General features: G+C 38.9%; 1 protein-coding gene across 1 annotated transcript; it reads left to right on the top strand.

Annotated features, from left to right (window-relative positions):
* Positions 1 to 9,907: 9,907 nt before the first annotated feature.
* Positions 9,908 to 12,388, top strand: LOC134476315 (protein FAM170A-like). The gene is made up of 2 exons (XM_063249742.1): positions 9,908 to 9,962; positions 11,688 to 12,388. The coding sequence occupies exons 1-2, from the start codon at positions 9,908 to 9,910 to the stop codon at positions 12,386 to 12,388; spliced, it is 756 nt and encodes a 251-aa protein (XP_063105812.1).
* The last annotated feature ends 967 nt before the right edge of the window (positions 12,389 to 13,355 follow it).

The following is a 13,355-nucleotide window of genomic DNA, read 5'->3' as shown; positions in this document are numbered from 1 at the left end:
TTATTTTCAAAAGATCTTTCCTTTCCTGTTCACTAGCTGCAATCCTGTCTTCAAGGTCTGAAATTCTATCTTCACTTTCATTAAGGCGGTTTTTACAACTTTCAGTGGAGTTTTTTATTTCCTGTATATCTCTGTGCATCTGCATTATGTATTCTGTTTGTTTCTTATATTGCTCGTCTAGGGATTCTATCTTTTTGTTTAGTTCCTCCAATTTTTTATCTGTGTTTTCTTTAGATATATTTAGAATCTCTTTCATTTCTTTTATCATTTCTTCTTTTATCTGGGAGATTATTTCGAGTTTGAATTTCTTTAAAGCTTCCTGGAGTTGCTTGTCAATTTCAGTGGCTATTGTGTCCGATATATGAGGTGGATGGGATATATTTTCTTCTATATACATCGCTCCTAGGGTTTCTTGAGATGGGCTGGAGGTTTGAGGTTGTAATTTGGTCTTTCGTTTTGTCATTTTCCTATATTTCTGTGTTTCAAGTGTTACTTGAAAGCTTCCTCAGAATCTGTTGAAAATCCCCTTCTATGTTTGGAGCTACTGGGACTCTGGCGCCGTGCTACTCCAAGCCATTAGGCCTACAGAACCAGTGGCCCTCCTCTGCCTGCTCAGAACTCCGCAGTTCCAGACAAGCTGGGCCTCAGGGACACTGTGCGCCCACCTGCCCCTTGGAAGCTCCACAGTTCTTCAATCGCAGCCGGGTTAGGGTACTCACCACAGGCCGCAGTGCTTCAGGAACCTGTGGACCCTCCCTGGTTGCAGAGATATCCACAGTCCTCCAGACACGCAGAGACGCCAGTGAGGGCACCCCAGATCTGCCCAGCTCCTCCTCTGCAGACCTGTGGCCAGGCGCGGCAGCTAAACAGGCTGGGCTAGGCTGGTAGTGTGGGCCAGCCCACCTATTGGGAGCTCAGCAGGTCTCCAAATGAAGCCGGGAATGGGGAGGCTGATGTGGAAGCCTTAAACCCACCTCTCTCCTTCACTGCACCTGGAAGCCTGAGGGAACTCCAGCAGTCTGGGCGCAGAAATCCAGAGTCCTCCAGACACGCAGAGAGGCCAGTGAGGGCACCCCAGATCTGCCCAGCTCCTCCTCTGCAGACCTCTTGGTTGATTTCTTGAGCCTGGTCATTCTTTCTGGAATAAGATGGAATTTCAGGATTGTTTTAATTTGCATTTCTCTAATGACTAATGATGCTGAATACTTTTTCATGTATTTACTTACCATTTGTATTTCTTTAGCTGAGAACTATATATTCATCTCAGATGCCCATTTTTGCATTGGGTCTTAGAATTTTGGGGGCCTGATATTTTAAAAAATTCTTTATATGTTCTAGATAGAAGTCCTTTGTCTGAGGGACACTTGACTAAGACAAGATGATAGGACCTTAACAATGGTTGTTATTTTGCACAGTTATCTTCAAAAGAGTTACTCAGATTACCAGATATAGACATGCAAAATTGATCTAATCATATAAGCATTAACTGTTCGGTTCCAAGAACTAATAGAATGAGTAGTATAATCATCTTAGCTATCTTATGTATATATATACAAATTTGTATTTTTTCTTTTCCCTTCCTTCCTTTCTCCTTTTCTCTGAGTTATTTTTCCTTTTTTTGAGTAACTTCTGACCCTTTCACAATATTTACTGAAGATTTTGAACTTTATTTTCTCTTTCAGTTTCTTATACTCGGGAGACAATACGGTATTTACACATGCGAGTCTGACTTATTTCACTTACCAGTATGGTCTCAAGTCGAATTCAGTTACCTGTATAAGTCTCTATGTGATCCTTCTTTATAGTTGAGTGGTACTCCATTTTATAAAAATACCACATCTTTTTTATCCATTCCTCAGTTGATGGGCATTTGGGTTGTTTCCAAGATTTAGCTATTACAAATTGTGCTGCTATAAACATGGGTGCACATATATCACTGTAGGATGTTTTCAATTCTTCTGGGAATATGCCCAGAAGCGAGATAGGTGGATCAAATGGGACTCTAAGCCTAGATTTTTGAGGAATCTCCACACCAATTTCTACAGTGGTTACATCAGTCTGCATTCCCACCAATAGTGCAGAAGAGTTCCTTTTTCCCCACAGTCCCTCCAGCATTTGTTATTGGTTGATTTCTTGAGCCTGGTCATTCTTTCTGGAATAAGATGGAGTCTCAGCATTGTTTTAATTTGCATTTCTCTAATGACTAATGATGCTGAATATTTTTTCATGTATTTACTTGCCATTTGTATTTCTTTAGCTGAGAACTATATATTCATCTCAGATGCCCATTTTTGCATTGGGCCTTAGAATTTTGGGGGCCTGATATTTTAAAAAATTCTTTATATGTTCTAGATAGAAGTCCTTTGTCTGAGGGACACTTGACTAAAATTTTTTCCCAATTCATGAGTTTTCTTTTCACTCTGTTGGAGGTTTCTTTTGACATGCAAAGCTTTTTAATAAGACGAAATCCAAGTTGTTGATTCTGGGAAGCATTTCCCATGTAGCTTAATTTTTGTTTATGAATTCTCTGCTTACTCCTATGCCTTCAAGATTTCTACCTACTTTGTCTTCCAGCAAGTTTAGTGTTTCTGTTTTAATATTTAGATCTTTGATGCATTTTGACTTTAGTCTAGTGCATGGTGATAGGCAAGGGTCTAGTTTTAGTTTTCAGCATATGAAAAGCCAGTTTTTCCAGCAACATTTATTAAAGAGGTTATTTTTCTTCCAGTGAACATGTTTGGCCCCTTTGTGGAAGCTGAGGCAGCTGAGTATGCTTGCAGTTGTGCTGTATCTTCTAATCTATGCCATTGACCTTTGGGTCTGTTTTCATTCCAGTACCATGCTGATTTCACATTAGCGTTGTAGTATAATTTCAAGTCAGAGATTGTGATGTCTCTTGCTTTGCTTTTGTTGCCCAGAATTGCCTTTGCTATTCTAGATCTCTTCTGGTTCCAGATGAGTTTTAGGAATTTCATGAATTTTAGAAATTTCTCTAGATCTGTGAGGTACGCTAATGGTATTTTGATTGAAAATGCATTAAATCTATATGACAATTTTGGGAGTGTGGCTATTTCAACATTATTTGTTTTTCCTATCCATGAACAAGGAAAGTCTTTTCATTTTCTGAAAATTTCTTTCATTTCTTTTTTCAGAGTGCTGTAATTTTCACTTTATAGATCTTTTACATCCTTAGACTGACTCCTAAGTATTTCATTTTTTTGGATGCTACTGTGAAGGGTGTGGTTTCCCTTATTTCTCTCTCAGTGAAGTTCTTGTTTCTATAAGGGGAATACTATTGATTTTTGAGGGTTGATGTTTATTCAGCTATATTACGGAATTTGGTTACTATGTCTAGGAGTCTTTCAGTTGAGTTTTGGAGGTCTTCTATCTAGTGTATTATGTCATCTCCAAATAATGATAATTTAACTTTTCCTTTCCTATCCTTTTTCCTTTTATGTCTTTCTCTTGTCTAATTGCTCTGGCCAATTTTTTACACACTATATTGAATAGAAGTGATGATAGTAAACAAACAAGCCAAAGTGGAATATTTATAGCAAATTTTCTTGAAAAACAGCACAATGTCTAGCAAAGTTTAAAATGGGCATGCACTTTAATATAACTATCTTGTTTCTAGGAATCTATTTCAAGAAACAATACTTAAAGACATATAGGTATAGGTGCATGAATGTTCTTTGCAGCTCTGTTTGTAAAAACACTGAAGAGATCAATTCTTCCAGACAAGAATGACCTAAAGCATCCTGGTACATCCATCTAATAAATGTGAAATCATTGAAAAAGATGAAATGCTATGTTTGGAGACATCCTGAGATGAAAAATAGGATGTCAATGTAAAATATTTACATAGGATTTATAATTCTATATGTATATTTCTAACTGTGAAAATGTCTATAATATCATAAGTCTACTATAGAACTACATACATAGTAGTGTCTTGCTTTGATAAAACTTGTACATCTAAATGTATATATATACATATATATAGTATGTATATACACTTACACAAACACAAAAATAACATGTTTTGTAATACATACTAACATGTGAAAAGCAATTTCTTCTGGTAAATATGATTTTTAAGAAATGGAGAGCTCCACTTACAATTTTCCATTCTTTTTCCTTCGACTTTCTTTATGTATGATTATGTAATGTGGGCCAGGGTTTTAGCTCAGCAGCATAAGCACCTGCCTTGTAAGTACACAGTTGTGAGTTTGATCCCTGGTAGAAAAAAAAAACACAAAAAAACAAAACAAAACAAAAAAACCCCCAAAAAAGGAAAAAAAAAACCCCACCCCTGATTATGTAAAGTTTAACACAAAATACATAAAGATTTTTTATTTAAAAAATTAAATTTCAAAAGATGTTAGAAGTTAAGAGTTTACCCCTAAAGTGGTCTCTTTTTTTGTTTTTTTGTTTCCAGTTCATCCTTTCATAACCTGCTCCCCACTATAATGTGGATATTTTAGATGTTTTAAATGGACCACATGAGCAAGACCTGGATCTTCCGTTGTGAGCATAAGCCTTTAAAATTTCAATCTGACTCAGAGAAACTTAAGAAATGCCTATTGGGGTCAAACTATCAAATAAACCAAGAGATGAAGACAACAAATATACCTTGTCTGATCCAAAGGGTACATTTTGACTGGACTTCAGCATTCATTCTAATTTTCTCCTCACTCCTCTCTCTTTTCACCCTTCTCTCTCCACACACACACAAACACACACACAACCACACACACATCTACAAATAGGACTTTTGCCATGCAATATTTCACAGTCCCCTCCCATTGTGAGGCAGTCCCCATCCTGCCTGCCCACCACCATAGCAAACCATCCAACAGAAGTGTGGAACCATTATCAGGACAGATAATAACAGCAGCCTTGCCCTGGATGAAGCCATAGTCTCATCCTTTCTTCTTCCATGTGCTGTAAACTTTTAACAGTTCATAACATAGGCCCATAAATTTTCAAATTTTTCCAATAGATCTGGGGCTTAATTCATATCTTTGCAATAGGAATAGTGCACGAATCCTTCATATGTAAGAAGAATTCCAAACTGACTTCTTATAATAGTCAAGAAGAAAGAAAAAACAAAAACCAAGAGTCTACATGAAGGTTTATTTTAGTTGGAACTTTTAAATGGTGAGCACTTTTTTTTTTGTTTGCTGAGCATGGTGGTACAAGCCTATAATCCTAGCATGTGAGATACTGAGGCATGTGGGTCAGTGCAAATGTGAGGTCAGCTGGAGCTAACAGAACAGGAAAAAATGAAGAAGAAGAAGAAGAAGAAGAAGAAGAAGAAGAAGAAGAAGAAGAAGAAGAAGAAGAAGAAGAAGCAGAAAAGAAGACAAAACAAAGAAGAGGAAGAAGAATAAGAGAAGATAAGAAGGAGGAAGAGGAGGATGAGCAGGAAAGAAAGAAAGAAGTTCTTAGGACACAATTTCTTTGGGCAAGTTAACATAAATTTCCACATGAAAAAATTAAGTAAAAAAATATGTATCATGTGTTGGAATGTATGCTATAATAGCTTTGGTTACAGTTAAGAAATTTTCATGCAAATATTGTAAACTACATTACATTCAAACTGTTAAAGAGCTTCAAAACCTAGTTGCAATTAATCCAGCCATCCTTCTCCTAGGCATATATCCAAGGAAAATGAACTCAGAATATGAAGGCATACATGCATTCAAGCGTTTGTGGTAGCACCATTCACAATATCCAGGATATGAAATCAAATAAGATGCCCCTGAGCCATGAATGAACACGGTATTTAATAGGGAACCACATTGAAACTACTCATCCTCAAAAGACCAAATCTTATAATTTGCAGTAACATTCCCCTGAGGCTTAAAGAATCTAGATTTTAAAAAATGAAGTGAAATAATTTAGGTATAATAATACTGTCTTGTTTCACCCATGAAACTGCAACAGTTGAACTCAGATTGTTAGAGGACAGAGTAGTGGTCATAGAAGCTGGGCATAGGAGAATATGGAAGGATCGATTAACAAATGAAAACTCACATTCAGACAGGACTGGCTTTCTGTTAATCTGAAGAGTGATAACAACATAGTTTCTCAATATTAATAAATCTAAAACATTTTGGTTAAATGTTCTTTTAACCAAAGAAATAACAAATACAAAATATATAAAAGAAATAATAGATATTTGACATTATGGAGAACCTTCATATCCCAAATTAATAAATACATAAAGTATAAACACATCAAAATATCATAGTGTATTCCATAAATTATCCCTTAATTACGTGTCAATAACAAAACCCCAAAACAAACAAATTGGTCAATCATGAAATGATATTAGAAAAAAGGAAATATTAGTGGCTGTTAACATTTCATTCATCATTAAATAAGTGATAAAGGTTATTATATTAAATATTTAAAAACAAAATTTATAAAGATCAAGAATTTAAAAATGGCAATATCATCATTTGCATATAGTAAAGGGCTGTGACTATCCTCAAAGAATATTTTTTGCATTATTATTCCTGTGATATAAATGACTGAATATGACAGTAGTGCTAGAACTCTCTGGAAAAGCCATGAACTAGATTTTATTCCTACCATTTATGCTCCCTGCAGGCCACCTATGTAGGAGACAATAAATAGGAAACTGATTTGGTGGTAGGCTCATATTAACCTTGGTATTTGGTCCACTTCAAGAGGAATGAGAAACTGTTGATGTTCTAAATGCCCCATTTCACTGTTGGATAGTTGCTTTAGATATTTTATATAACTGAGTGTTGCATTTTTCTTTCTGGTTTTGTGTACCTGGATCAAATTCATCACCTCACATTTGCCAAGCAGGTGCTTACACCACTGACTAAATCAATGGCTCAGACAATGTTGCTACTTTAAATCAAAATATACTAAATAATTGTAATCTTATAAACTTATTGTATATTTAGGATTTCTATAATTTGTTCACCTCAAGCAATGTTACTTTTCAACAAAAGCTAGTGGAGGAATTGTTCCTGTGCTCTGGCTGCTCCACTGCCCTGTACCTTAACTAAGGTTTTCAGGGGAGATCTAAAGTCATAACTTAATATTAGAATACATCTAAATAACAAAAATGTTCACAATTCCCACATCCTGTGATGAACATAAAAACTTCACCTTTTGAAATGTTTCAAAATTCTGATACATTATTCTGATAAGTCAAACTAAGCAACTAATATCTGCAATCTATGAAATTATTCTTATTAAATATTTAATTATGTAATATCTGAACACTGACCAATCAAGTTTCATTTGCTGCTGAAATTACTGTGGCCCTGTCTGATTTCTATTTCAAACCCGTATTATAAATGTGCAATGTGCATAGGATGTATTTGCTTTTCAAATTCCATTTTTTTTATTCTCTGAGGGATTTTTTCCTATGTATCACGTAAAGACATAAAGATCTGTCTGTTTTGGGATTATAGCATGTCTCCAGTAGTTTCCAGCAATGTATGGATATACAAAACACTCTCACATTTGCACTGTCTGTGTCAAATGTTTATCCACATAAAGAGAATTAGGAAGGCATCACATTTGCTATTTTCTATGAGACAAGCATAGTGCTAAGCCTAATCCGCTCTGGTGCCGCTATATCCTCACCATTGTGCAGATTGATTTATGTAGATTTCCCAAACACATCAAAGGATTTCCTTTGTTTAGTTAATGTTGTCTGTCTACCATTTGGATGTGAAGTGCATGTTATGAATATTCAGGTCAGTGACAGAATTTCCATTAGATAAAAGGCATTCATTGACGTGGACAATGGTGAAGAGCAAAAATGCAATGCTGTGCATAGTGGCTTGGCCCTGGAAGCCCAGTGATGTCATCAACAGTTCATAGAACACGACCGAGGCCTTAGTGATAACTGACGTCAACACTGATGTCCAGTGGATCGCTGCTCACCACAATCTTTAGGTGAACAGTTAGCTTCTCGTGATATTTTTAGTTTTGGCTGTACAAATTTCATTCCCTGTCATCCTTGACTAACACTGTGAGAGCTGTATCAGAGAGAAATTTACCTGATTACAGCGATTCTCCCAAGAGTGGAATCATGAAACAGAAACAGAAGAGAAAACATTTAGAGGGCAGAATCTCACCTCAACCTGCAAAGATGTCCAGAGGTACATGTTAGTGGGCTCTCTAAGGAGGGAATGAGGAATTGTCTTTCCCGTGAGGGAGAAGAAAGGATTCATAGCTTGTGCTGTAGCCTGGAGGAGAGAGAAAAGCAACTGAATGAAGAGGAGAGTTTTGTTTCCCATATGTTGAAACAGTCTGAGTGTGAAGAGAAAGTTAGAGCATCCAGGTTTTAATTTTGTGGCCGAAGAGATGAGTCTGTCTACTTAGGATCACCCTGGGTTACACTGCCACATACTTGGTATAGACACTTTTTTCTTGTAAGAATTGATTTCCTGTCATTTGACTTTCTTTGGGGAATATTGTTAACAAATGTAAAAAAAGTTATGATTTCCAATAGTACTCTCTTCCTTTTGATGAAGAAGAAACTGGGGTTCATAGAAATGAAAGAAATATTTTTATAGGTTTCAATTCTGATTGCTGATGCCCTGACTATAAGGTGAATGATTTAATTACTTAGAAATAAAAGCTCATGTAATTTCAACCTGGACACATCCTGTGTGAAATGTAAGAAAAACGGGACACATATGCACACACATATACACATACAGAGATAAATTAGCCAAGAATAGTGAGTTAGCATGGTACAATTTGGCTCTTTACAGAAAAATTGGAAATTGAACAGTGTTTGCTGCCTTGGAGATTAACAGTAAACTAATCCTATGATGGAGAAATCGTTGTTCAATGGTTGGATGAGAAAGACTGCAAAATTTAAGAGATACTAATATTTTAATAATTTGGCACTTACCAAAATATTTAGAGCTTTGGTGTTTATTGATGAGCGTTTGTGCACAGTGTAAGGCTGCCTTCCTTTCACCTTCATTTACATTACTACATATTCAAAAATGTCACAAAGTGTAAACTATGAAATATGTAAATGTCATACCAGACAGACACATTTAAAGCAGACACACATGCACACTGACAGTACACATACAGACATACACACACACACACACACACACACACACACACACACACACCTGGGAAAGATCAATACCATCATCCACCATAGTTGTTCACCTACTGTATACTCAGTAAAATTATGTGCCTCTTACAAATACAAAGCAATTTGAATTCTTTAGACGAGATCAAGCTACTGCAAGTAGCCCATGCAGTGTCTCCTTCTTACCTACATAGGAACTCAGTGTATGTTCAAGGAGATAGAACAGTTGTCCTTTGTGAGTCAATTCATAGGCCAAGACTAAATCATGTTGTCACTCACATAGAGGTTTCCAAGAGACCTTGTTTTATCAACATCGCAGTCAATGGAAAGAGCAAATGCATGGAGAGGGGCAGGTGTGTACAGTTCAGCTGTGCGAATCTTATACTCATTTTCCTTGTAGGAAGTGTACCACATGAGCAGGGCTACCTACTAGGCAGCACAGTCAATGTATTATAACAACATCTGTGGAAAGGCAGAAGCAAGCAGTAGATGCATGAGGGATGCGTTATGCAAATGTGGTGATCTGCAGCATATTGACAAGATCACAGCGTTGTGCATCTAAAATCTTTTATTAAAATGAGCCATGTAATTTATCAAGAAGGGTGGGAGCAGTCACAGAACATGTCACAGAATTGACTCCAATATTTGCTGAAACCTAGATACATATAAACTCCAAAGCAGAAGCGTATCTCTTCATCATTATTTACTTTGTCAGGAGAAGTGAATGTGCGCCATGGTCTTCAGGGTGAAGATGAGGTATTGTCCAACACTGACCATCTCAAAGTTGAGAACATGGCTTACATTACCTTGGAGCACCTCTCCTCTGAAGACAAATCTCTTGATGCAGGTATGGAAGACCACTGAGCAGTGTCTGAGGGTGAGCTTGGTCTCGGCCTATCCCAGATTTGAGTGGAATGTTCCTGACCAGCATGTGATGCATGGTATTTATTCAGAAAGAAGTAGAAAATAGTCATGTGTGGACATACTGGATCCCTAGAGGAAATCACATAAGGCCAGAGTAAACGCAAGATTACTGCAAGACTGGGTTCTGTTTGGGAAATGTTTGGAAAGTGACCAAGTGCATAAGAAATGATCAGAGACACATAAAATCACTGTCTCAGAATGATCAGAAGGAGTGTGGTGGACTGGTATGAAAGTGTAAGCACCAAGACCATCACAGTTAAACCCTAGTTTAATTTAAACCAACATGTAATAATCTCATAAACAGGACACACACAATACACAAAACCCATCACTATGCAGCTTTGTGTGCCTCATATGAGTGCAAGACACTAATAGTAATAATTAGAGATTTCTAGTGAGAGTTTCTGAGGCTCTCAGTCAGTGAAGTAAAAGGAGATGAGCTTGGTTTCCACTGGAAACAGCCCAGTAGTGTAATAAAATCATTAATATTAATTTGTCTTAACATAGCAGTCTACTCAACTTTCATTTGAGATTGTGACTCTGTTGGAGGAGATACAGAGAAAGGTGAGGCAAATGCCAAGATGCTCTGAGCTCAGACAAGAGGCTGAGGTGAGCTGCCTGCCTGACCCCTTCTCACAAACCGGAAAGGACCTCAGGGCAAAGGGACTGGATGGAAGCCTCTGAGGAGGGCCAGATAGGAAACAAGGCTCCCAGCACAGGACAGAACTTCACAGCACACATTTCCATGTGAACAGTGAGACAGCAGTGGGTGAGGCCGAGCACCATGCTGAGCTGTGTAGGGGTGCGAGCAGCTCCTAACCTCACTGTAGCATAAAGTCACCCTCACAGCTCATGTCACATATGTCACAGCTCTATAGGTAACCAGGCTATGGGCCCATTGCTCCTTCTTTTGGCATTTTTCACAAACATTCTTCTCTCTCCCTGCTGCCCATCCCATTCCCTATTAATATTTCCTATGTGCACCCTTCACTCTCCTTCCTACACGCAGTGGTTCTCAGATTCAACTCTGTATGCACCATCCCATAGAGAGCTTCCCATCCTCTCTGAAGGATAAACTGTCTTAATTCCATTCTGTGTAACAGACCAAATAATAGAAAACGTAAGTGTCGCTTTCAATATGTATATTTTCTCACCAAAATATCTCTTCTTCCTTCCTGTCACTAGCTTCATGATAATGCATGATCTGGGGTCATAAGCATGTCCGCCTTCATGTAGGGCTGATGTCACATGATGTAACAGCATTCTCAACTCATGCTATGAGTCACATCACGTGCTCTGTAATACAACCTAACACCTTCCCACACACATACACACATGCCTGTCAGTGTATGCTTTTCACAGGACCAGAAACATTTGCCAGATATGTACCAGAAAATAGGTATTCAAACAGATCTCTTATGTGTATGACATATATTTGTAAAATTGTGTATATAGAGAGCATTTAGAATGTTACATATGTCCGTAGTTCTAAGAAGCTCCACAAACTCATTTTTCATGTTGTATAACACACATCACCCTCATAATTCTGAAATATCACAGATGCATGCTCTCCCATCTCACAGGCCCCAAAACAGGGATTTTCTGGAGGTCATCCCATCTCATGTTTCTTTAACATTTTCTTTTCTAGAAAGCGATGAATTTTCTCAGTATTTTCCTCGTTTTCCATCCCGCAAGAGGCCTCTGCGTCAGGATTTGGTGGAGTGTCAGAATTGCTCCTTCACTTCAGGTCCCCGTTCGTCTTCCACCTTCATCAATAACCCCTCAATGACCTCAGGGTGTGCTGAAGGGAAAAGAGTCATGAACGTTTACTACATGCGTGTCCTAACCAGGAGGGGCGTGGCGATCTTCGAGGATGCAGAAGGAGACCTGCAGCCTCCCCCAAAGAGGATAAGCATAGCCAAACTCAGCTTTCCTGAGGGGATTCCTCCAAAAGTCATCCTCCCCGAAGATACAGGGCCTCTCCTAGGTGACAGCAAGGCTCACGGGGACAGTGATTTGCTAGAGGAGTGGAAAGATGGTGATAGAGCATGGAAGCCCCTGGCACAGCAGATCTGTCCCAGGGCTAAAACCCCTCCATGGCTGCTGGACCTGGAGAGGGGCTTCAGGTGCATGGGCTGCTGCAGAGTCTTCCCCACACTGAAGGCCCTCACCAGACACGTGGCGCATGGCCTGGAGGAGGGCTTTTCATGCCTTGCTTTTCACCGGGCCTTTGCCAGGCTAAGGAGCAAGAGGAAGAAGGAAAGAAAGCGGGTCTTTAGGAAGCCAGGACTGCGTTACAGGATGGCTCTGGGGAGAAAGTTGTGCGGTTGTGCTGTGTTTGCATTTTGAACTTGTTTGTGAATTTTTGTTCTGCTTTCCAAATAAATAATTATTTTCATTTCATTGAATGGTTACGAGAGGCAACAAATGAGATTGGACTTCAGTCCCATAAACTTGTGCGCTTAAATCTCTTCTTCCCTTTGGTACCTGTGTTCTCTTTCTGCCTCAGGTCTCTTGTGGTGAGAATGTATGTTCTAACAGTCACATATGATAATGTTTCTGCAGCTCATAAGGCACAGTTTCCTCTCATCCTAGCATTGGGCTAGGCACAAATGAGGCCTGGCTGTCAAGGTGTGTCTCCCTCTGGCAGCCATAGGAAGTGTGATGCCTCTAACAGTTGTCACATAGAGTACGTCACCCTCAAATCCTGGGTGGCCCTGTTCTGTCCTCCTGTCCAGCTGCCTGCACAGGTTTGCAGCTGCAGCCCTGAGCAGTGCTGTATTCTTCCCCAGTACTCTGACCTGTTGTTTCTCATATTGAAGAGTGCTGGAGGACTGGACCAAGGTTGAGGGGGATGAGAGCACACTGATGATGTCTATGAGCTCCCAATTACCAATGGACTGTGATCACTTTTGCCCGAAAACCTGTGGAGGTTTCTGAAGACAGGGACAGTGATCATTTTAGCTTCCCCCATTTAGCAGAAATTTGGGACCTTGGAGCAAGCTGCTGCTTCTCCTGAAGGAAGGCTACACAACCTTGGCAATCTTAAGTTCCCTGAAGACCTTTCAGAAGGGTATCTGATTTGGCCAGAGCAGACTGCAAACACAGGTCTATCCAAGCTGACTCTGCCCTGGATCCACTTTAGATGAGCTTTAGAAAACCAGTGAATAGGAAAAATAATCTTGGCCAGGGAGTGCAGAAATAGCCCATTTCAAGTACATGCCACACATAGAGAGCCGATGACCCCGTCCCAGATGCATTTTGCCTGGTTTCCAAACTGGAGTCTGGAAAAAGAAAATCTAAATCTAAATATCTA

The sequence above is a fragment of the Cavia porcellus genome, unplaced genomic scaffold (genome assembly GCF_034190915.1).
Source record: "Cavia porcellus strain 051 isolate PalLab524CR breed Dunkin Hartley unplaced genomic scaffold, mCavPor4.1 scaffold_6, whole genome shotgun sequence".
NCBI classification, from domain to species: Eukaryota; Metazoa; Chordata; class Mammalia; order Rodentia; family Caviidae; genus Cavia; species Cavia porcellus.
The sequence above is the reverse complement of the archived record's forward strand: the minus strand, read 5'-3'. Positions and strand labels throughout refer to the sequence as shown.